At 37.6% G+C, this 24,994-nt stretch overlaps 2 protein-coding genes across 2 annotated transcripts in view; both read left to right on the top strand.

Annotated features, from left to right (window-relative positions):
* The window catches only part of nAChRalpha5 (nicotinic Acetylcholine Receptor alpha5), a 78,000-nt gene that overhangs the window by 5,858 nt on the left and 47,148 nt on the right, over positions 1 to 24,994 (top strand). The gene's annotated exons all lie outside the window — the stretch shown is intronic.
* Positions 3,617 to 5,324, top strand: NimC4 (Nimrod C4). Its single transcript, XM_030385128.2, has one exon. The coding sequence runs from the start codon at positions 4,004 to 4,006 to the stop codon at positions 5,180 to 5,182; it is 1,179 nt and encodes a 392-aa protein (XP_030240988.1). The 5' UTR covers positions 3,617 to 4,003; the 3' UTR covers positions 5,183 to 5,324.

Genomic DNA, 24,994 nt, shown 5'->3' with positions numbered 1-24,994 from the left:
TACGGTGTTCATAATTTTAATTTTTATCATTAATTATTAATGCAATATTTAAATATTTACTTTACATATTTTATGTTAGCAATATTTAAAAGAAACATATTAATTTTTTTAAATAATTTTTTAACAATTATACATTTTTTTATATTACTTATTAAACAATACTTAAAAGTCTCAAAATAATTATTTTAAAATAATTGTTTGACAATAATACATATATTTTGTATTTCCTATTAAACATACCATATAAAAAAAAAAAAAAATTATTTATATTTTTTATAGCATACTTTTGCGCTGTTACTTAAATGTGAAGTATTTCTTTTGCAGTATTTTTTGTTCCATTCAATTTTAGGCATATTGTGGTGCAAGTTAATCACGCAATGATATTACTTATTAATAACATATACTTATCTTTGACTTTTTACTGCTCAACCGAGAATTGAGTGCAAATTCATAATTAAAACGATTGTCCAATCATTTGGGACACAAAGTACTCCCACCCTCTGTCTTTCACTCTCTCTCTCTCGCTCTCTCTCTCTATCGTTAGTAAGTTGGCGAATACCGTTAGATGGCTCAACACTTTGCTAGTTAAACTGTCTGTTCACATACAAGGCCCGCCCCCGCCTCCTCGGTATGCTCGTAGCCATGCCCAGGCGCTATCCCTATCCCTAGAACGTTACGTGTCTGTGCATTGAGCAGCAGATGTCACATGGGGTTGCTAAAACTTTTCGCCGTTCGCAACTTGGATAATTTAACAGTTAAGCAGCGGCACAAGCATTCTGCGTTAGAGTGTGTGTCTGTGTGTGTGTGTGTGTGTGTGTGTAAAGGATGTACCTTTCGTTCTACGTGAGATAATGCAAATTTATGGCTGGCAATTAGCGGGTCGTGAATCGCAACCAAAGCCAAGGCAATAACTCAAGCGCACCAACTTCGACTAGGCCCAAAGTTTTTACCCTAATTGCAGTTGGCGAAATCTCGTCCTGGCACAGTGGGCGGCCTGTAGCTTTTGTCGGTGGCTAAACCAAAAATTCAGTTAGCGAGTGCGCTGAACATTAATTAACACGGCGCACATATGTGTGCATAGACGAGCGAAATGAAGTTACAGCGACAGCAACAGTTACACCTCCAAATGCAAAGCTGTGCCACGAGAGCTGGCGTAAAAGCGTAGCAAAGCAAAGCAAAGCCAGGCCCAGCAAAGCTTGCGCCTGAACACGTATCTAACGTGCACAGTTTATTACGCGCACTCAACATTTGTAGCTATAGCTGTAACGGTTACTGCAAATGTATCTGTATCTGCAACTGAAAATGTATCTGAATCACTAATCTGCGTATCAAATGAAAGTGTGCAACATATAATCATCTATTAAATATAAATAGATGAAAATTAATCTATGAGAAAATGTGCAATTTTCTGTATTTTGAATAATAATATTTTATTTATTTTATAATAATATAATATATTATTTTTTATAATAAATCATCAGAAAAAGAAATTTGACTTTCTAATTATTTTAAAAAGATTTTTTTTCTGAGTGTATATTTTTGTCACTTAGAAAAGTCATATTTAGAGCTCTTAAACAATTTTCTAAACTGAAATGAATGTTTTACTTTTGCTAGAATTTTTCTCTAAGTGTATATAAAGTATATATATATACATATAATAAGTATATATGTATAAATATAATTTCTATAAATTTACATTGATTTTTAAAATTTTAAAATATTTACCAGCCCAAGCTATAAAAAGTTAGAGAATTCTAAAGTATAATTTTCTAATATTCAAAGAATTGTTTAATAAATTTTTGCAGCTAGAAATCGACTTTGTCTCTTTCGAAAACAAATAGCTATCTACTATGCATTTCTCTCAGTGTACATACACATATCTGAGTCTGTTTCTGCTGCTTGCTACAAGAGCGCAAGGCATCAGTTGCAATCTGACTTCAATTCAATTATTTTAGATTAGAATGTGACTGTGTCACAAGCACACACAACAGACACACACACACACATATACGCACGCACACACACACCCACACTTTTGTTTCTCTATGTCAGCTGTCATTCAAGCGTTCATATGTTCATTTTGTTGGCTCGCCGGAGCGACATGCTGGATTGGAAGACAGAAAGCAGGATACGTGCCCCGTGATGCCAGCTTTTGCATTGACAGTTTTGTTGCTGTTGTATATGTGGCTCACTGTGTGGGCTGCAAAGAAAAGAAACCCTAAGGCAAAAAAAAAAAAGCCCCTCCCACACACACACACACACACACACACACAGAAAATCTGACATATGTGACGTCAAAACTATTGTATTTTCGGCTTGACCGCAACTAACTGTCAAGCTAAATATATAAACGTTCACTTAAGCTAGAGCATTCATTGCCTTATGTAAAATTCCATGCCAAAATATGAGTGCTTTTAGGTCATATTTTAAATTTCAGCTAATTAATATTAATATTTATTATTTATCTCATGATTTTCTCACACTCTTGAGGCAACAGGAAACTACCTGCTTTGGCTGTTTTGACCTGTTTATAGAGTATATTTGCTGTAGCAGGTATAGGTAGATAGAGAGCATGGGTATAGGTAGATATAGAGTCATGCCCTAAGACTAAAGTGCATTTTTATGTAAGAGTTCGAGGGGAAACCAGTTTCTAATGTCTAAAAACAAACCTTCGAAATTAATGAGTCAAGTTAAATTATTTTATTTCCTTTCGATAAGAGCAGGCAAACCCGAAAACCTTCTATAAATGCATATAAGTCTATGCAATGGCAAATCTGCAAGGCGACTCATTTAGTTCCGCTCGAACGCCTGCCTCATTGTGATTAATAAACAAATATATCTGTGATATATACTAAGTGGCAATTGCAGCTATTTTCCAGCTTATCGGCATCTTTTTATGCGGGCGACTTAAGCGTCTTATTAAGCGGGTATTATGATAAAGTCAGACACATCGAATCAACTGACAATGGCCACCAGCATTTCACTGTCTGCTGCGGCGCAGCAACAGAAGCAGCAACAGCTGAGTGCACTTTGCCAGCATCCAAAATAACACTAGACAGCAGGGTTTTGAAAACTCTACATGTGTGTAGGGTATGACTAATAATAAATAAACTTTGTAAATTCATGAAAGTATAATTGAAAAATTATTGAAATAATTGAAAAAAAAAATTGAAAAAATTGGGGTTCACTTCAGTTTAAAAGTAATATATGAATGAAATAATAATAAAATATAAATAAATAACAAAGTCTTAAAATAAATATGTTAAAACATTTAAATGAAGTTTGATATATTATAAATATATTTAACTATAAAGGAAATATATATATATGGAAGTAAAAAGAAATAATATCAAAATTACAAATAAATATAATTAAAATAATAATAAAACATTTAAAATAATAATAAAATAATTAAAATAATAATAAAAATATTAATAATAAATTTTAATATTTAATATATAGCGAAATTTATTTCGATTCTTTCATATTGTTGAAATGTCGAAAAAAGACAAAAATAAATTGTTTGTCATATACTTAAACGTTGAGCAAAATATTATATTTATTTTATTAATTTATTGTCTATGTAAATATATGTAGATAGAATTTATTCTTCATTATTTGACCTCAATCAAACGTGAGAGATGCTCTGAATGTTGTTGTCTAGTGTAATTTACGATACGCATTCTTCGTTTGCCTGCTCTGTCCTGACTTGACTTGTCGCTCTATCGATGCATTGCAACCCTCCGCTCTGACTTATCAGAGGGACGCCGCTACAGATATAAGACAGAGACAGACATAGGGAGATAGAGAGAGGGAGTGCATGATAGTACGTGTGTGTGTGATAAAGAGAGACAGGAATAGAGCAAGGGTCGAAAGTTATCTAGCGACGGATGTTTTTGTTATTATTATACTGGATTTTCGGATTCTCGAGCTCTCCAGCTAAGCATCGCTCGGCCCGTGCAAGTCAGTGCTGAATTGAGACTCGACACGATCAGTTGATAGAATGAGAAACATTTGTGCTATTCTCTGCCTGGGCCTGTGCATGCTAGGCTTCAGTCTGGCCGAAAGGGAAAACTATTGTGAACGGAATGTGACAACGAGGACTTTGGTGCCCGTAACGAAGCAACGGACCGTGGTCAAACAGCCTTCCAAGTGGAAGTTGTGGAAGAAGGCGGAGAAGATTACCGAGTTCTACAATACGCACGAGGAGCAGATTAGCTACAAACTCATTTCCGAATGTTGCCCGGGCTACTCGCAAGTGGGCGAGTCGGGTCTGTGTGAGCCCGTCTGTGAGCGTGGCTGTCCGGCTCACGCCAGCTGTGTGGCTCCCCAGCGCTGTCAATGCACCAGCGGCTATATATCGGCCGTTGCACATCGTGACGGTAGCCACTATTGTGAGCCCATCTGCGAGCGGAGCTGTCCAGCGGGCAGCCATTGTGTGGCGCCCAATACATGCGAGTGTAAGCCGGGCCATCAGCCTCTGCCGCCCACCGGAGATGGAGTCAGTGCGCCCTGTGCACCGGTCTGCCAGGTGGGCAACGGCTGTGCCAATGGCCAGTGCGTCGATGTGGAAGTCTGTGCGTGTAATCGTGGCTATTTCTGGAATGCCGAGAGCAACAGCTGCCAGCTGCGCGACGACGACACGATGATGAAGTTGACCAGCGATGATGTCACCGAACCGGAGGAGCACCTAAGCAAATCATCGTCCACCCCATCGACCATCACAGCCTTCGATTGCGAAGAGGGCTACATCCTCTATGCGGGCGAGTGTCGTGCCGAGTTCTTTGAGAGCAGCGATGGCCGAGCGAAGGAGCAGCATTGTGCTCAGACGGGCTGTGGTCCGCATCAGAGCTGCGATGCTCAGGGCAAGTGTAGCTGCAATGCGGGCTATGTGGAGGAGGCGAGCGAGGATGCGAATGCCAAGCTCTCGTGTCGTCGTGGCCTGCTGGAGCAACTGTTGAGCATCGATCAGGCAGCCGATGATGAGAATCAATTGAATACTCTGACAATACCCATTGTGGGCGTGGCATCGGGCGCATTGTTGGTAATTGTGATTGTGGGACTGGTGACCGGAGTGCGTCGGCGACGCAAGCAAGAGCCAAACGACTCGCTGCCCAAGGAGCCAGTGCTGCAGTGTGAATATACGCAGAAGTCGTACGATGTGGATGAGTGGGTGCCATAGAGGCAGGCAGTGGAGCTGAGGGAGCAGAAAACAAAAGAGATGCAACAGCTGAAATGTATTGGCTGTGCTTATTGAACTTTTAAATAGTTAGCGAATAAGTTTATGTAATAAATAAATGTTTTAGTTTGTTTTTAGAGCAAATTTTTGTTTCGGATTTACTTTTTGATATATACATAATAAGAAATCGTTACAAAATGACATGGAAAGCTTATACATTTTTTGAATGATGAACAATAACAATTACAATATTAAATGCTAAAGAGAAGGACGGGAAATTATAATCATATTTTAGGCCAAGATCCCAACAGATTTGTTTGAAGAGACGAATTTTCTAGGGTTTGTCAGCCAATTTGCTTTACATTGGTCTGACTTTTCTTATGAGGAAGAGAGATTAGCGGCAATTATGACAAATGTGAAAGGTGTCGAAGGAAGAAGAGAGAAAAATAATGAATGAAAAGAGATCAGAGAGAGAGAGAGGGAGATACAGCAGACGTTCACAGAGGAAAACACTCTCGCTAGTGAATAGAGGGATGCAGGGAGGGACTGGAAAGGCAGGGAATGAAATAGACAGACAAAGCAAGCGCACGACTGAGCGTGGGACTGAGGCCGAGCAAGACCATATGTAAACAAACGCTGCCTACGTTGGTCTAATACACAATTCCTCCCTGTTGTGTTCTCCAGTCAACTAGGGATCGTTCTCATGCTCAGCAGGTAGTTCTATGATCCAGATTTAGTTATTTTTAGCCATTTTATAGCTGAAAGCAAGCTGCATTGGTCGAATTGCCAGCTAGTTTTACTGCACCGACTCCAATGCTTAGACATTCAAATAGAAAATTATTAGCACCAAAAAAATATTAACAAAATATATACAAACATATAGATCCTATCGAAAATCATTAAATTTATATTTTATTTTATTTAATATTATTATTATTTTTTTATTAGTTTGATTAACATTATTATTATTATTATTATTTTTTAAATAAAAGTGCCATGGAAATATAATTGAATGTATTGAAAATTATATTAATTAAGGTTTTAAAATTTGATATTAAATTATTGAAAATGTTTAGGGAAACTTTGATTATTAAATGATTGATTTTCCGTTTTGCCATAATGTTTTATATCATAGCAGCTGATATAAAATTCCATTTGAATCGAAAATTAAATTCAAAATGTAAATAAATTAATATTCGTAATTTATATTTTATAAATCTCACATGTCTTTATTAAATTAAAACTGATGCATGATTCTCCTGCACTTTGACTGTTGCTCTTTGACTTTTTTCACACTGACTCTCTGTCTTTATCTCTTCTCTCTCCATCTATCGGCTTGTCTTTCTCTCTGTTTACCCAAGGACAAGTTGATAAGCGACATAAATTAAAGAGATTTATCAGCGGACATACAAAGACAATAACAATTATTTTCTTTCTTCATTTTTTTTTTTTTTACGAAGAGCAATTAAAATAAAATGAGAGTTTTATCAGCAGCTCAACCAGCTGACAGCGGGAAATAAATTGTCATATATAGCCGAAGATAAATGTTGTGCTAGCTGGGGCGCTAGATGCTGGCTTTACTCTAGAAGGATTTCCAGCGGGATTGTACAATATCAAAATATATAAATAATTTTTTTTATTATTTTATATAATAATATTAAATATTAAATAAATTAAATTTTCGGTTTTTAATTTTAATTTTACATGATAGATTTCATACGTTGTCTTACCTTAGTTTATTTTTTTTACTTTAACATTTCAAATTGGGAAATTTGTCAACCTTTAAAGAACACATACAATAAATAATATGCGACATCATATCAAATGAACATACATAACCGCAAATATTGTGCATTTATCGCCCGAATTGGGCTCAACGAATTGGTTCCCCGAGCAGTCGTATATATAAATAAAAAATTCATAAAAAGGGAAAAAAAAAAACATTTTAAAATGGCTAAAAATACGCACACAGACAAACGCCCGCACACACACACACACATTGACAGAGGTCTGCTGTCACTCTCGCTAATGTAGCCAAGGGTTTTTTTTTCGCTTTTGTAGCCATCGCTTTAATATCCATAGCAATTTTTTATCGGCTTCGGATATACATACATGCATGCCATATGCGTTAGCATATGTGTATATGTGTGTGTGTGTGTATCTGTATCTGCAGTTGTAGCCGTATCTGTAGCCCGTGTATCTGTAGCTGTGACAGCAGCACAAAGATCTTTTAGCCATAATCGCTGCACATTTATATATTTTTTCGCACTAACCCACACACACACACACGCACGCACGCACACACATATACACACAGTTGCTGAAGCTTTAAGGTGCGCACTAGACAGTGAGTGCGGCGAGAGAACAGTGCGTGAGATGAGAGAGAATGCGTGAGAGTGCGTGAGAGCGCGTAAACCTTGGCAGGCAAAATCTTGAGCGAAAAAAAAAACTTGAACTGAAAACACACAAAAAAGACAACCAACAAGCAATTTCTGACAGCAGCAGCAGCAGCCAGTCGGGCAGCTACCCTAACCTAACCTTTGCCCCCCCCTTGGATCCCATCGTCCGCCTGGCCATATTTCCTTTGGCGTTGGCGTTGGTCCTTGCAGCAGCAACAAGGATACTTAAAGCTTCTTTAATTTTTATGTTGTTGTTTTTTCTTTCTCTTCTTTTTGTCGGCGCACATTGAGTGCGTCTGTGGCCCACTGTGCGAGCGGATGTGTATGTGTGTGTGTGCCTCAACCATTCTCTTTGATTGCTTTTGTGCGTGTGTATTTGTATTGGTAACCTTTGCTGGCTGTGCCAACATTTTTGCGTGGGACGTTGCCCAAGGACATGGACTCGTTTGCCTCGTTTGCCATTTGCTTTACTATTCCTGCTGCCGTTGCTGCTGCTGCTGCTGCTTCTACTTATTCTAACTGCTCTCTTCCCATGTACACACATATACATATATATATATATATTTCTCTCTTCTCTTTTCTGTATTTTTGTTGCATACCTACTTTCTTATTTATTTATTATTTGCTGTTTGCAACATTTATTTTTGGCCAAAGCACTAAAAACGTGGCCGGTACTGCATTTTAATTGAATCGAGACTTGACAAAAGGCTAAAGGTTGGCACGTTTTACATTTAAATATGGAATTTCCTCTGCAAATAGAAGAAATAGACATTTATTTAAAGACAGAGCGAGAGAGGGAGAGAGTCGAAACTTTATGGTGCTAAAATTATAGATAAGCGCATCGAACAGTTTTTAGAGGATGGATGCTTTCTTAATAAAGCTGATCAGAGGACCTATTTTATTTTTATATAACTTGCTTTTCTTTATACTAAAAAGTAATTTACATAAATCAATTTTATTTTAAATTTACAAATAAAAATAAAATTATAATAATAGGAATAATAATATTATATTTCTTTTTTTTTACATCTGATTTTCCTCAGAAAAAAATATCGGATTAATATTGAATCAATTTATAATATGCTTAGAAATTGAATTGGATTTTTTAGCTTATTGGCAGCCGAATAATATTCTGCATACTCTCTAGGTTTTATTCAATCGATAATGATTTTTACTTGCTGTTTTTAGTTGCTAAATAATTTGACCTACATTTGGTTTAGACACAGCATAAAAAATAAATATAAATTTTATATAAAATATTATATAATATTATAAAATCGAAGCTCATTGAAATTATTTTGATAAATATATGACAAACAAATTATATTAAATTAAATTATGAATATAGATTATTCAGCATATAAATACATATATACAAATCATGAAAGTTTAGCTGATGGAAATCAAATTAACCCCTAAAAAAAAACTAGGGTTTTTCTTCAATATCTTTAACTTTTTTATGTATAATTTTCAAGAGAGAAATCTAGTTCAAATAAATAAAAACTTAAATGCCAAAAACTTTAAGCCATATACATACATTTATCACTCGCATATATTATATCCGGATGCATTTTCGTTGCCTCTGCACTTTTTGCACTTGAGCAGCTCCCAGAGTATTTCGTAGCTTATTGCTATTTTATGACGTTCAAATTGATTTATTAAGCGCAACAAGCAGCATAAAAGCAACGAAGGCACTGCAACTTTTGAGCAGAGCAATTCCCTAAAGTTGTAGCTTAGCTGTTGCTTCTCACTTTTCAATTTTTTTTCTGGTTATTTATTCATGTCTTTGCTTATTTCTTTTTGGACAGCGTCTTGTATATGCAGATGCAGCTGCAGCTGCAGCTGCAGCTGATAAAGCTGAAGAATAATGGGGCGTGCTGCTGCGTATTTTGCTATATACTTGTTGATGCCACACGCATACATACACACACACACACGCATATAGAGAGCGTCAGCGTCTGTTGCAGCTGCAAAAATGCATTGTCAGAAAGTAGGTCGCTGCTATTGCAGCTGTCTTTCTCTCTCACACCCGCTCGTTCTCCCTCTTTATCACTCTCTCTCTCTCTCTCTTTCTATCTATCTATGTGTGTGTGTATGCAAAGCAGTTATCAAATATTAACCACTAGTTGCGCCCTGGTATGCAGCTGCCCCTGTTTGACTGACTGTCAGCCAGCCACGCCCACCAGCGCCCAATTAACTGGTGACTTTTCGGTTAGCTACTTTATGGCCAGAAGTTCGCCGTTTTTTTTTTTTGTTACCGCGTTTCTATTTTGCTTGAGCTGGAACTTTAGCTTTTGCCACTTTTGCTGTCACGCCCAGTTTAACAGCAGCAGCAGCAGCAGCAACCTACAGCTGACCTATTTTCGCCAGTCACACGCACACACACACCTACTTACGTACACCCGCACACATATACAGATTTTCATATTAACTACAGCTAAAGCAGGCGAGAGATACACACACAGCTGTAGCAACTACACAGCATTGCGTATACGCCACGTTTGCATATGTATAGGCATATATGCATGTGGAAGCCAGCTGCATAGCTACACTTGTGTGTGCGTGTCAGCAGGTGTGTGTGTGTGTGTGTGCGTATGTGTAATGCAACGGGTTTCAATAACCGTTGCGCTGGCGTTGCGGGCGTTTCTTTTTTTTTTTTTTTTTTTGCTTTCATAATTTGCAGGCCCAATGCATCCTGTATTTTATTGTCAAGCTGTGGCAAGGCCACGCCCACCTGGGCGCACCTGCAATTAAATACACACCGACGTACATACAAGCACACATACATATATGCACTTCTAATGCATGTTGCCCTAAAGTATGTTAATAAGTTTCGCATTACAACTGCGGGCGTGAGCTCTGTTTTAGCTTTCAGTTACCCTGTTTGCCATGGAGGAGGAAGGGGAGGTTGCGGGAAATCTTTAAGTGCTGCTATACAGGGAAGATGATACTTAGAGGCAATTAAAATATGATAGGTAAAATAAGATAGGCAGAGGCAAATTAGTGATGTAAATCTTAAAAAGTTAGGATAGATACTCAAAAATATTTGATGTTTAGATAAAAGTTTAGTTCTCTGCTCAAAATCGTGTATAATTTTTAAAGAGAAAATATACAGAGGAATAGAAAAATAGAGCCGTTGGCATAATGCCAAAATTACTCTATATAGTAAATAAATTTCCAAGAAAAATTTCAAAAATTTCGAGATTTTGAGCGAAATTATCGAAATACTTAAATATAATTGCATTCGATTTTGTTAGCTTATTTCTTTACAGCTCTGATTGCAGCTGCACTTCCTGCAGGGTATCTGCTAATCGGATATGCACTCACTCTAGAGTACTCTCAGTTGTTTTTCCGTCGCTTTTTACAAGAAATGCTCATAAACTGCACTTTATATAAGGTTCTCTGTGACTTTCCCGTGTATATGTGTGTATGAGTGTGTGTGTTTTAGCTGACATTCATAAACTGCTGCCGGCCAAGTTAGTGAAAAATATTCACATTTTTATGCTAAAATATTTGTGCAGTCTCTGACCTAAAAAAAAAATCGTTAAATGTTTGAAAAGCGGTTTCGCTTCTTTTTTTTTCCTTTTAGAGAGCAAAGTGCCCAACCCACAAAAGCATTTAAGTTAATGCACGTGGCACTCACCAGCACACACACATTTTGCTGCAAAGCACACACATTTTTCATAAATACTTCAGGTTTTGGAATATATTTCATTGTTTCATTTTGTTTAGTGCGCGGAACTAACTAAAATTATTGCAGAGAACTTTAACAACAAAACTTCGTTGCTGGCATATTTAATTAGGGTTAATCAAATATGTTATTTAAACTTTATAATTAAAATTAGTTAAAATTTTAATTGGTAATTTGCGTACTTTAGCAAGGCAAATCAGATGAAACTTGAATGTGCAATGAGAGCGTTGGCGGAAAGGAAGAGGAGGAGGAGAGCGCAAAAAAAAAAAATACGTCGAAAAAAATTAAATGAAAAAATAAATAAATACAAAAATAATAAAAGCTAAAACTCCAAGTAATATTTAATATACATAATAGTTTATTACCTTTCTGGAAAAAATCCTTTAAGTACACATAAGAAAAGTAATATCATTTCTATAATAATTCAAATTTAAAATGAATTTTGTTTATCAACTTATTTTCATTTCAAATACATTTTTTATATTCACAAGAGAACTTGGCAACTTTAGTAAAAAAAAAAAACTTTTTGCTATATTAGCTTTGAAGACTCCCCAATGCAATGCATCTCTAATATGCTTAAGCAGAATGAAAATCCTTTAAGATATTTTCAAGTTATGAATGTAGTTAAATAGTTTTTGCAGCTCTCACAGCTTGTTAGCCCAGGCTCGGTGGCATGCGACCCTGTTAGTGGGCCATTCCGTCGAACGATTTTATTTGCCATTGCAATTCCCAAATGATACATGACACGAACTAGAGAGGACAAGTGAGAGAGCATGAAAGAGAGAGAGAGAGAAAGAGAGCGGCGCTGTTAAGTGAATGTTTAATGCGCTCATAATGGTTGAATGTGTGGTCGTTAACACCTGTCATAAAGTTAAAGCTCAACTGCATTTGCAGTGCGACAGACACAAAGAGATGGAGGTGGTGGAGGCGGGAGACTGTCAAGCCAGCCACGCCCCCATGCCATACGAGCAGCTAGCCTCCCTTAATAATAATGCGTCCCCGCACTCAAATTAACAATTTGCCGCCTCAATTAGAAGATAAATGTTTGTGTATACCAAGAAGCTGGCGAAAAAGGTTAACGAGTCTCACACAGACACACCCACACACACACATACAAGCACACATGTGCGCACACACATGCATATAAAATTATACTGCAATATTTTGCAGAGTCTGAGGGGGTTGCGTTACTAAAGCTGGATATTTCCGGGGCTTTGGCCAACAGCTGCGCGTCAAATAACTCAACTGTGCGTCGAGGCGAAACTAGGGAAGGGGGCAGTCACTATATATGTATGTATGTGCGTGTGTGTCTGTTTGATCTGTAAATGTTTGTGCAGCTAGCGGTAAGGATGTGGAGCAGCCAACCCAGCTCAGCTCAGTCCAGTCAGTCGTCTTTCGCTCACTCTGTGTGTCGCGCTTTTGCACGGCAGGGCACGGCACGGTACGGCACGCCACGGCATCCACGTTGCCGTCGTAATGTTGCCTGATTATTGGAGCAAAACTTAATTGAAAATGTTGGTCAATTGCCTTGCAGAAAACAGAGCCCAAACCAGACTCCTCTCCCACCCACCCGCTCTCTCACTCCGTTGGCTAGTCTTCCAGCAGAGCAGCTACGCAGCTGCCTTTGGCTTTGTGGAAGCCGTGTTCATCACAAAGTTGGTTATTATTTAATATTACTCGTTGCACTGCTGCTGCTGCTGCTGCTGCTGTTGCAACTATTTATAAATCAGCTACAGCGCCACACCCACAACTCCCGTCTCTGCCTAGCCAGCGTTAATTAGTTTTAATGGAGTTTGCCGCAAGCCGGCGTAATCTTCGTTCGAAAAAAAAAAAGAAAAACTGAGAAGCAAAAAATAAATATGGATAAACGTGGCATGTGGCAACTGCAGCTGAGGCAGCTCGGCCAGCTCTGGCTGCTGTCGTGCTGATCCCCTTTGGCTGCTGCAACTGGTGAACACGTTGAGCGTTTCCTTAAATGCATTTTACAGGTGCAACAGGATATCGGTTTATTGACGAAATCCTTGTGCTTGACTTTGCGAACACTCGAGGCAGACTCTTAAGTGCTTCGCCTTTTGTTGTATTGTTTAGCTCAAGAGATTGTTCAGTTTATTGTGTTTGAGCACTGCAAAGGGGCTTGCGAGCAAATTGTTTTGGGCATATGCTCAATTAAGGAGGCCGTTGGGCTGCGTCTTTGGATTATGATGAAGTTTTAGAGAGTGTGAGACGTAACCTGTGTTAACGAAGTAGATTGCGGGGCATTGTGAATTTTGGTTTAGCTGTAAGGACTGTGAGAATGCCTTTAGATGAGAGCAATAAAAATATATATATTAATATATTATACAAATTTACAAAACATATATTTGTTTTAGTTTTATTATTAATTTTTTTTATGATTTATTATGATTTTTTATTGCTTATATATTAATATACATATATATTTTATTTTTGTAAATATTTTATATCGCTCAGAAAATTTATCTTGAAATACTCCTATTATCGCAGCTCTATCTAAAAATGTTTCAACGTTTGTCTGCATTTTTTTAATATTTATATTAATTTATATGTATATTTATTGTTCTCCTGCTACCTTTTCGGCAACTTAATTTTAACTTGAATAAAAGAAATTAAATGAAATAAAAAAAAAATAAATAAATTGTTCAATCTGCGATTCACAAATAATAAGCTTTTGGGAGAGATTAACTATATTATTTCAATTATATACCATAAGTAGTAAAAATTTATTCGATAAATCACAAGACCCCATGAGCACCGTAAAATCTTTAGTCAATAAATAGAATTGGTCGATTCCAGTAGTGCAGTTTATGAATTTATTTTCTGATATAATTGTCGGCATTAGTTAAAAGAATTTTATTACAGTACATGTGCACGTGTTTTTGTTTATGTATGTATACAAAGAGAGAGAGAAGAGATTCATGTGTGCAGGGAAATTTTCTGAAATATCAGCTTTACTTTCGGCTGGCTGGGCATTAGCTACTGCAGCACTTCAAATTGTTAGAAATGTATATGTATACCATAATAGACGAATTTTCATAAAGTTTTGCTGCTTACTTGACCTAGTTGCTGTACAGCATAAACAATCTAAATAAAATAACAAAAGGTCCGAAATATTCTCATAATTCGCCAGCTGCTGCGTACCACGTTGGCTTGCAATAACATGGAAGGCAATACAATTTATTGCACTTTAATGAGTGCAGGGCATGCAGGAGATACTATATGCATATATGTATATATAAATGTATGTATGTATATTTGTAGTTGCATATATACAGTTATACCCTATAAAGTTTGTTTGTTAAACCGCAACTACGAAAGCAATCAAAATCAAAATGAAATTGCGTGCAGCTTCCAGCAACAATACACGCACACACACACACGCACACACTGAGAGATATTTACACGCAGTTGCCCTCGAAACTGAACATGGAGGACAAACATTAACATTTCTATGCGTGCCACAAGGCCTATAAGTAGGCAACATAAAAAAAAAACAGAAACAGAAAAAAAGTGGGAACACGGCAAAAGGAATTTCCAGCAGCATCCAGGGATAAATTCTGTTGCGAGCTTTTTGCCCGACTCGTGACACAGTGGACGCGAGCGAGAATGATAGAGAGCGAGAGAAAGAGAGAGAGGGCTAGAGACTGAGAAAAAGAGAGCGAGTGAATTTGCGAGCGTAAGAGTATAATTGAGCGCTCTCTCTTCGCTCTTCGCTGTGGCAAAGCCAACAAAACTAATTCGATTTGCTGTCAGCTGTGCCTGTGTGTATGTGTGTGTGCCACTCGCTCTTTAACTGTTTGTTTATGCGTGTATACTTTCTTGTTGTTGTTTTTCTTTTTTTTTCGTTTGGTGCCCAGCCTAATAAAACTCATTAAAAAAGCAGCGCAACGCCCACGCAGCGGCATGGCCCACGCGGCGTATGTGTTATATTTTTCTTGGTGCTGCTTTCGCTTTTCTAGGCGACTGCTCTTAGTTGCTGCTGTCGCTGTCGTTGGCGTTGTTGTTGTTGTATTTTTCGCATCGTGACATTTATTTTTACTTAATTTATTTTGTGCGCCGCCGCTTTGCAAATTTCCACACAGTCGTTTTCCCATTTTCTGCGCATCTTTCCGCTCCCCTGCTACTCTAACACGACTACCAGCTCACAGCTCGCAGCTCGTAGCTCCTACATCCTACTCCTACTCCAGATGTTGGCTGCTGGCTGCTGGCTGCTGCCTTTTGCCTTGTATCTTGTGCTGGCTTTTTCGGCATTCGCTTTGCCGTTCGTTTCGTTTATTTGTGTACATACATATTTATTTTGCAGCATTCAGGCCCGCGCACCCATGCTCCGGCAGCTGCTGCCCTTCCCTTCTCATTTCATTTCGATACACGCTTCCAGCTCATTTGCCGCTTCGACGACAAAAATTTCAGTTTTCAGCTTTGGCTAACATGGCCTGGCGAGCGTTATGGGGGCTTGGCTGATGCTGTTGCTGAGGTGCACAAATTTATTGGTTGATGGTGGATGAAGGGGCGTGGTGGGAGCGGGAGAGACGAAAGGTAGGAGGCAGGAGGCTGGTATAGAGGGTAGCCATCTGAAGTGTTTGTATGTGAGCGGCTTTAAGTGGCAGGAAACGGTGTGTGTGTGTGTGTGTGTGTGTGGGTGTGGGTGTCGGTGTGTCGATGTGTCGTTCTGGCGGCGGGGTGGCCATTGGAAATATGGGTCAAGTTGTTGCCGCCTGTGCTAAAAATTAAGTCGTCGCTGTCGCAGCTGACGTCGCTGTCGGCGTCGCTGCCAACGTTGCCGTCATGGCAATTATTGCTGTTGCGCATTAAGGGTTAATCCTATTGCCTTATAGAGTGTACAGAAATAAATTTCAGACGATGTGAATGTATGTGTATGTGTATGTGTCTGTGTGTGTGAGTGTGTGAGTGTGTGTGTGTGTGCATATGTTGTGGCAATAGGCAAATGGCTGCCAGTCTTGACCATGTTGTTGGCTAGCTTCTGTCGGCCTCCTTTGCTGTTGTTGTTGTTGTTGCTGTTATTGCTGGCTATTTTGCGGCTGGTTAATCGGTAACAAAATATGTTTATTTATGACTGCAGCTGCTAAATTTTATTCATACACTTATACATGTACATATATATTGTTGTTTGTCTTTGTAGCCATTGGGCATTGGAAATGAATTCGGGTCGTATTTAAGCTTTGGCTATTTGCTTTTGGGGCTCTGCTTAAATATTGCCAATCAAAGTGAGCTATAACTATTTTTATACGCATTCAGTTTCATTTGGCCACTTAATGGAAAAATTCTTGGCGAGTGTTGAGTTGTAGTTTGTTCTGTGAACTTCGAGAAAATAAGAGAAATATTCATTAGGGATGGTCTAAAGTTATTTTAAATATTCTAAACTTTTTTTGTAAAATATTAAAATTTTTAAATTATAATAGAATAAATTAAAAACAATTAATTAATTACCCAAAAAAAAAAAAACAAAATATAGTTTGTATTAAATATAAAATATTTGACGTTAAATTTTAAATTGACGTATCTAAAAAAGTCATTCAAATATTTCCAGCTCAAATGAAATAAAAAATTATGGCTATAGAGCAATAAATAATTTTTTTTTTTTATTATTAAACTAGACTTATTCAACAGATTACAATTTTAATTTATTTATATATCATTATATAATTTTTTTTTAGTTTTTATATTTAATAAAGAAGAACATTTTGGTTAATACTTAATTTATAATTGTTTTTATTCAATTTTCCATAACTACATAACATAATATAAACTTTGAAATATATATGATATATAATAATTTATTTTTCAAACTAGTTTCTGTTTTTTTTTTTTTTTTCAATACTTTTGTCATTATTAAGCACTTGCACCTGAATATCATCTTTTTCCTAATTCCTCGATAGTTTCATTGTTTCCTTTATATTTAAGCAATTTGCGCGTGACGGCTCATTAATTAACAATCTGACTGTTGCTTATTAATGTGCATAAATATCTTTTGGCACATTTGACACCCGTATCTGGCAGTTGCAGCCCTGACAGGTCATGTGCCATAAATAATTGTCAAGTAAATTGGAAAGAAATGCGAGAAACAATGCAACCAGAGCCAAGGGGCCACGCAGAGCGAGAGCAAGGAGAGCGTGAATATTAATGTAATTCAGGCACATGCATTATTTAAGCAGGATTTATGAGGGAGCATATATACTGAGGCAGCATATATACTGTAGCTACAAATATTGGAAAAGAACAACAGAGAGTATGACCGTAGTGGTTGGCAAAAGTGTTGCCCGTTTTTAATAAATGCATGCATGCAGGCTGCAATATATCTGCTGAAGGCTGTCAGGCAAAAGCAACCGCAGCACAGCACACAGCACACAGCACAGCAGGAGCATCAAATAGACAGTGAGCAGCCAACCAACAGGCAAACAAACAGAGAAACAAGAACAATCGACAAACAGCTTGACAGCAATGCCATGCGAAACATCGACATCGACAGCGACAACTGGCAAATATTCATGAGACATGTTTGTCATGTTTGTTGCAGCTATTGCCTCATAGATGATGATGATGATGATATTTCATCCCGCCTTTAGCCTCGTCGACTGTCCCATGCTGTCCGGCCATAAATTTCATTTGCTTCTAAAGCCATGTGCGTTCGACAAAAATAATTTATTTGCATTTCAAATGCAAAATGCGACGCCAAACAATTGTTTTATGACCCAAACGAACGGAACGTGAACGTGTTTTATGGGCGCCGCGTACGTCACGCGTTCATTGCACCCATTGCCCGGCCAATGGGCAATACCCTGTAATCTCTAGTGCGGACCAAGAACCAGACATCTTCAAATCGAGAGCAGCGGGCGCAATTGAAATGCAGTTCAAGTAGCGGCTGCATTGACCCTGGCAACGAGTTGATTAAAGGCGCCAAAGCGGGGAGAGGGAATCACAATGCTGAATGAGGGCTTTTATTACCTAGACAGCAGCAATTGATGTGCGTAATTAGGGAGAGTGCCGAGCTAAGAGATTAGTAAGCAGAATTGAAACAGAGATAAATACTTGGGCATTTGTCAAGTAGATAAATTTAACGAGGTTAAGGAAAGTATTTGAAATTATAAAATGTACAGAACGAACTATTTTAATTATTTTGAACATTATTATAAATAAAGCATAATTTAATTTAATAAATTAAATTCAACTACTTAAAACTATTCAATCAAATCTTCACAATTGCAACTATTTTCTAGACTTTTTTCGCTCTAAGAATCGACAGTTCGAAAACTCTTAAAGTTTCCAGCAAATTCCCTATGAAAATCTGAGCTATGAAATTTGTGTTATACGAAATTTTCTATACAACTTTTTATGTACGCGTATAAGCTGTGCATTGTGCGATATGTTGTTGTAACTATGTACTTAGGGTCGGTTCTAGAATCCTTCCAGCTCATTGATCAATACAGACAAGTTGTGGGTGTACGGGGGACGAAGGATTCGCGCGAACTATGCAGCGCTTGTTTATGCGCAAAAATATGGCCAATTTAATGGACCAGGCCATGAACATAAAATGACACGCTGCCAAAACTGAACAGCAGAGAGAGAGAGAGAGAGAGAGAGAGAGAAAGATGGAGTATGCAGGGAGACAGAGGAGTAAGGGGAAAGCGAGAGTGCAAGAGCAGCGAAAAATCTTATGAGTCCGTTGCCATTTGCTACACTAGCATCGGCAAGAAAAAAGAAAATAAATAATAAAAAAAAACTTTCAATGCAACTGTGTGGGAAAAAATGAAGAAAATGGGAGGAAAAGCGATTCTTGCCTCAGTCAAAAACCTAGCGAATGTCATAAAAAGAGCGAATTGACAGTAACCAAATAAAAAACTAAAATATTGTAGGTGACTATGTGATATCCTGTAATTTTATAAAGAATAATAATAATAATAATAATAATAATGTTAATAAGTGATGAGTAGTCAACTCCAGATACGATGTATAGTAAATACAATTGGATTTGTTATATTATTTAATAGTGTATTTCAGCAGAAAGCAGGTATTAATATACCAGATAATATAAATATATATTCAACGATTAACTTTGATATATTTTTGTTATTACAAGCTAAAGCTCCTATAGAGTCTTCGTAAAAAATTATCAAGGACCATAAGCTTCCTGCCATGGATAATAAATAGATTTTTAATTATAATATTACTAAGCAATTAGTAATTCGTATCAAACGATTGACACCCTTGAGATATACTTTGTAAATTAACTCTAAAGCTTCAAAAGGTTCTTCCGTAAATGAGTATCCATGGGCATAGCTTCTCGCCAAGGATAATCATATTTTAGCAAAAACAAATCCCTTTGCCATAGAAATACTGCTTAGTACTGAAATAAATTACATGCCCATAATGACCGGGGTCCGACTTCTCTGATACACCCACACACACACACATATCTACACTGTCCATGCACACACCCGCACATGCCAACTGACACACTGTCGCATTTGTTGGCTGTGGCAAGATGCTATCAGTATATTGGGGCACACGAGGCGAACTGGGCGCCGAGGCCTGTGTGGGACATGTCGCATTGTTCCATGTCGATTGGCTGCCCGCACGCAGAAAATTTAGTGGAGGGCCGTTAAGAAATCACATAAAATATTGCTAATATAATCCTTTATAGTTAATTCGACAGGACGATAGCATTGGCAAAGGAAAAAGGGTTCGTTTGTTGTTCTTATTGTTATTCGGTTTGCCTTTGTGCAAACTTTTTCAGCACGTTGACATTTTTTTCTCAGCTGCTGCCCTTTCTGCTGCCGTTGCCGCTGCCTGCTGGGTAAATGGGTCAAAAGCAGTTCTAGATGGCCAGAACAGAACAGTGTTAACAGTTGGGCAGCAACATGGGACATGGCGTTAATCTTACCAGAACTTGGCAGCTTAAATGTATTGAAAATTTACTAGCTCTAGCTCGTGGTTGCTGTGGTTGCGGTTGCTGCCATGGCTTGGCCCATGCCTAAGCAGAGTGATAAATATTTTGGCATAAATCAGGTAAATTATTTCAATTATAATTATTGAAATTGAATTTCGTACACTGTGTGCTCATTTTATCTAAATGCGTCGGCTTTAAAGACTGTTGACGTAGAATTGTGGGAGAATAAATTTAGTTGCGTAGATTTTTGAGTAGGTTTTCACAGAGAAGATGTATTTAACTTTCTTATTCAATTCCTTATAATTAATGATGGCTTATAAATTCATTTATTTTTTAGTTTATTTGATCTAATTTATTTTTTTAGCTTTTAATTTTAAAACGATTTATTTATTTATTATTTCATATTGTTTACTTTAATTTTATTTATTTTCATGAAATTATTGTTGGCTTTATATTTTTAAAACTTTAATTTAATTAAATATTTTTTTCATTATATAGATTATATGTAATTGATTTTTAATTTAATTATTAAATTATTATTTTATTATTATTTCTATTTTTTTAAATTATTTTAAATCTTTTTATTTTCATAGTTCTGTATTACCGGCAATAATATAAAAGAAAGAATTTCCATTCAAGTACATCTATTTATTTTTATTTATACCAATAGCCCAATTTATTATTCATAATATTCAATTCAACTTAAACTCTTCAGCCTGCCAGGCCATTCCACTAAACACATCTCCCAGACAATTTAATAAACATGTTTGTTGAGCAAATTGCAGCTTGCTAAACGTCTTCGGGCCAGCAGCAGGTGACAGTTGAGAGCCGAAATGCCGGAATGTTCAGGATGCCACAAAAGAGAAAAAAAGTGCTCAGAGCAACGTTTAAGCTGCAATTGAGTTTGGCAAAAAAGAAAGGAAAGAGGAGAAGTTCAGTTGCATAAAAGAGAGAAGAAGAAGCACCCAGGCTCAGGTGAAATTGTTGGCGTGGACAGGCAGACCATTTGATGGTTCACTTGGCGGCCAGACGAAAAATATATATACATATATATTTAGATATTTAATTTTGCACCTGGGCACGGGCACAAAAGGCTAAAACTGGGCGTCGCTATGCATAGCTTTTTCGTTTTGGCTGTTTGCCAAAATTGCGCATACGCTGCGTGTTGCAATGCAGCTGTAAATAATTTGATTGCATTTTTGTGCGGGCTGATGCGTTCGCCTCTGTCTCTTTTGCCCTTTTGCCCATCACACTCTAGCCCATTCACTCACTCACTTTGTGCTCTTGTTTGCCTAATCAGCTGAAGTGCACGCCGCCAGGCCATTTATGTCCATATATAAAGATATTCGGTGGCCCTATTGGCCCCTATTCGAATCGTTATATTGATGTATGGAATTTCATGAAATTTTATGAAATTTATGCGCTGGCCGCCGCACGAGTTGTGTGTGCATAAAATGGACGCCATTTTCGCATATTTCGGTAGGCGGCTGGGCGGGACGCGGCTGAAATGTGGACACTGCGGCTAAGCGAACCGCGTCGCATTGCAGATGAAACCAATTTTGTTGAGCGACAACGACTGCTAGGCGACTCTCGACTGGCGCGTGAGCAAATTAATTTTCATCGTTGAAACTGAAGCAAAACAGAAATGAAACTGAAAATAGAATTTTAAAATTGTAGAGAGAAGAAAAGATACCCTAGATTAATTTTGAGAACTAATTGATTGTCTAATTTTATAAAAATTATATATTGTAATTTGTTTTTATAGATCCTTAGTAGTTTTTTTAGACACACTGATTAAGTATAATTTATTTTCCCTGCCGGAAATTGATTCCCAACATTTCGACTAGTTCCTTCGACTTATCGTATACTCTAACTCTCGCATACCCCTGCCAATTTTGTACAGGGTATACATAGGCCCACACTCGCATACTTTAGGGCTGCATGGCATAAATGATATGGCGGACAGTGGCAGAACTCTTAGTTGAGGTCCCAGGCCCCGAGGCCCATTTCTCTGCGCCCTATCTTTTCCTTTCGTTACTTCCTGCGTCTCGCTCGATGAATTATGAATTCGTTTTGTGTGCAGCAAAAGTTTTTTTTGGCTGCCTCTTTCCCATTTTTACTTTTTGCCTCTTAGGTTGGGCTTTTTTTTTTGCATCATTTTGCGGCTGGAAAGAATTATGTGCAAAATGTTCTTAGCCATGTTTTGGGCTTGCGCTGCGGCTGTTGTTCGAGCGCTGGCGACAGTGGCGGAAAATTAATATTTGTACAAGTGGATTTCGGGGCAAGCTTTCGTTTGTAAGTAACCAAAAAAAAAAAAAAAAAAAAATGATGAGAAACGCTGAAAAAAAGTTGAAAACCCCAATGACAAACTGCGCGTACTACGAATGGTTTTATACACAGCCATTTGTCTAGCGGCTTTTCAAGTTGTTTTTGCATGTGACAAGAATTTAGTGAACGCAAGCTTAGTGCGCTGATAAAGTGTGAGAAATAGAGCAGCTAATTTGACAACAAATTGTTCTGGCTAACCCACACAGATGAGGCTCTGTCTCAATTTTACGAATATGCAATATTTTGCACAAAATTTGTATCGATACACTAGATTGTTATCGGGGCAAATTATTCAAAACCAAAATTGAATGCACTGGTTTATTAGCAGGGAAAATGATTTGCATACAAAATGCATTTGCATACAACTTTTTGACAGCCAATCGGATTCAGCCTTTCTACCTACATCGCTATCAGCAGCTCTAAGGTTTTTGTTTTCAGCTCGTCAAACTAGTTGAGCTGAAGCATTTATCAAATTACACTGTCAGCTGGAAGATGCAAAATATTGCTCTACTCCGGGAGGAGCAGGAGCTGTGCTCTGCTCTCCTGCTGCAAAAACTATTTTCATTTTCTTTCAATTTGACCTGCAACTGACAGCTTTCTCTTGAACGTTTTCTCTAGCTAGCTTGGGGCCCTCTCTATTCTGTTCTCTCTCTCTCTATCTGCCTCTCTCTCGGTATTAAAGACATTACAATTTGATTAACAATATGTTTGTTTGACATGGTTTTTATGGCATACACAATATCCATTGTCGAAGTTATTATAAAGATACCAAAAGATTCCCTAGATGAATTTCGAGAAACTTTTCAAATAATATTAATAGAAAAATTGCTGTTGATACTTTTATATTCGATATTTGTCTTAAGCTATTTATTTCTGACCATTTTTCCTTGTCGTCTTAGTTATATATATAAGAGTATTTCCTATTTCCCTACGTAACTGTCATGGATATACAAAAATGAATCCTTCTGGAAAAAATCTCTAAATTTATATTCTGTTTATTTGATAAACATTTGCAGCAATATATATCACTTTATATGTAGTCAATGGCTTGTCAAGTTTAGCTTAATTACATTTTACGTTTTATGTGTTTGCATTTATCTATCAATCTTGCCCTCCCACTCTTTCTTACCTCATTTTATCGGCACTATTGCCAAAAATATGTATGTGCTCTATTCAAAAACAATTGACAATTGGACGATAAGGCAACAAGCGAGCACTAAAATTTAGCTCTGGCTAAGCCTTTTACTAAATTCATCGAGGCAAGCAGCACTGAGCTCTGCCACTTGGCAAATTGCAATTGCTCAGCTTTTGCCTAGTTTATTTTCTATTTTTTTGCTCTCTCTGGTTTTTGGGTTATTCTTATGCAAAAGTTGTGTTTTGTGCAGAATGTAACAAGTTTTTAGTTATGAATATGCATCAAGGCCTTTGCCTGTGCTGGCTGTCAAGTGTCCTGCCACAGCAGGACATGCCATAAATGCACCGCACATGTCCATCAACGTCAACGTCAACGTCAACATCGCCCCAACGCCCAAAAACTCCTGGCGAAGCCCATTTGGAAAGTTTAGTATTTGCATTTGTTGTGAGGAGGCTCAAACTGCAGCTGCAGCTGCTCCGTTTGGTCATTTGGTTGCAAAAGACACACAGACACGACACACGCAAACACGCACACACACAGTGACAGGATATGCACAGGATGCACTTGTGCATTTATCGTTTTGCATACGCATTATTTATGCGAGCCACAGACCAAAAGGCTGCTTGCCATGCAGCATTAAGTAGGCCTGTCTGCCAGCCCTGGCCATCATGTCAAACAACGACCTGTACTCCCCTCTCTCTCTCTCACCAGCACTCTCTGTCTCTGTTGTCGAAGCTGCAGCAGCAGCTGCACAAATTCCAACCAAGCGATTAGCATGCAAAATGTTTTGGCTTTATTGTTTTAGCCAAACTAATTAGTTTTGAACTGTAATTGAAACTGAAAATCTTGCAACAACGCCCACCGATGTCTCCTCGTCGCAATTGTTGCCACTGCCAATGCCACAATTGAAGCGATTTTCATTAGTTTGACTATACAAAGCAGCACTGCATGTGTTCATTTAGATATGATTTTGACATTCAGCACAATGCGCTCCAAGTTTAGTGCACAACATCTATTTGATATTCGCTCAATGCAATTGTTAACCTAAATGGGATATTAATGATATCCAAAGATAGATATAGAGATACATACGTGTATACATATATCTATATAAATGTATACTCTAGTCAAAAACATTCAAAACTGCTCCGAATTGTTCACATAATTGATGTGATGTCTGATGTGCTCTAGCTCAAAGCCTGAAATGTCTTCTTTAGCACAAATACATATTTAGCCAGAGGCAACTATTTTGCATTGTAGTGCATCTGGTGCATATTTCACATAAGAACTTTATAAAATAGCCAGCAAATTCTTGCAAGTTAGTTTGTAGTTTTGGTAGCGC

Source organism: Drosophila navojoa, chromosome 3, assembly GCF_054131105.1.
Source record: "Drosophila navojoa isolate 15081-1374.11 chromosome 3, UAZ_NAV_1.0, whole genome shotgun sequence".
NCBI classification, from domain to species: Eukaryota; Metazoa; Arthropoda; class Insecta; order Diptera; family Drosophilidae; genus Drosophila; species Drosophila navojoa.
The sequence above is the reverse complement of the archived record's forward strand: the minus strand, read 5'-3'. Positions and strand labels throughout refer to the sequence as shown.

Excerpts from the sequence above, each read along its gene's own strand:
- NimC4 (XM_030385128.2), top strand. The coding sequence starts at position 4,004 with ATGAGAAACATTTGTGCTATTCTCTGCCTGGGCCTGTGCATGCTAGGC.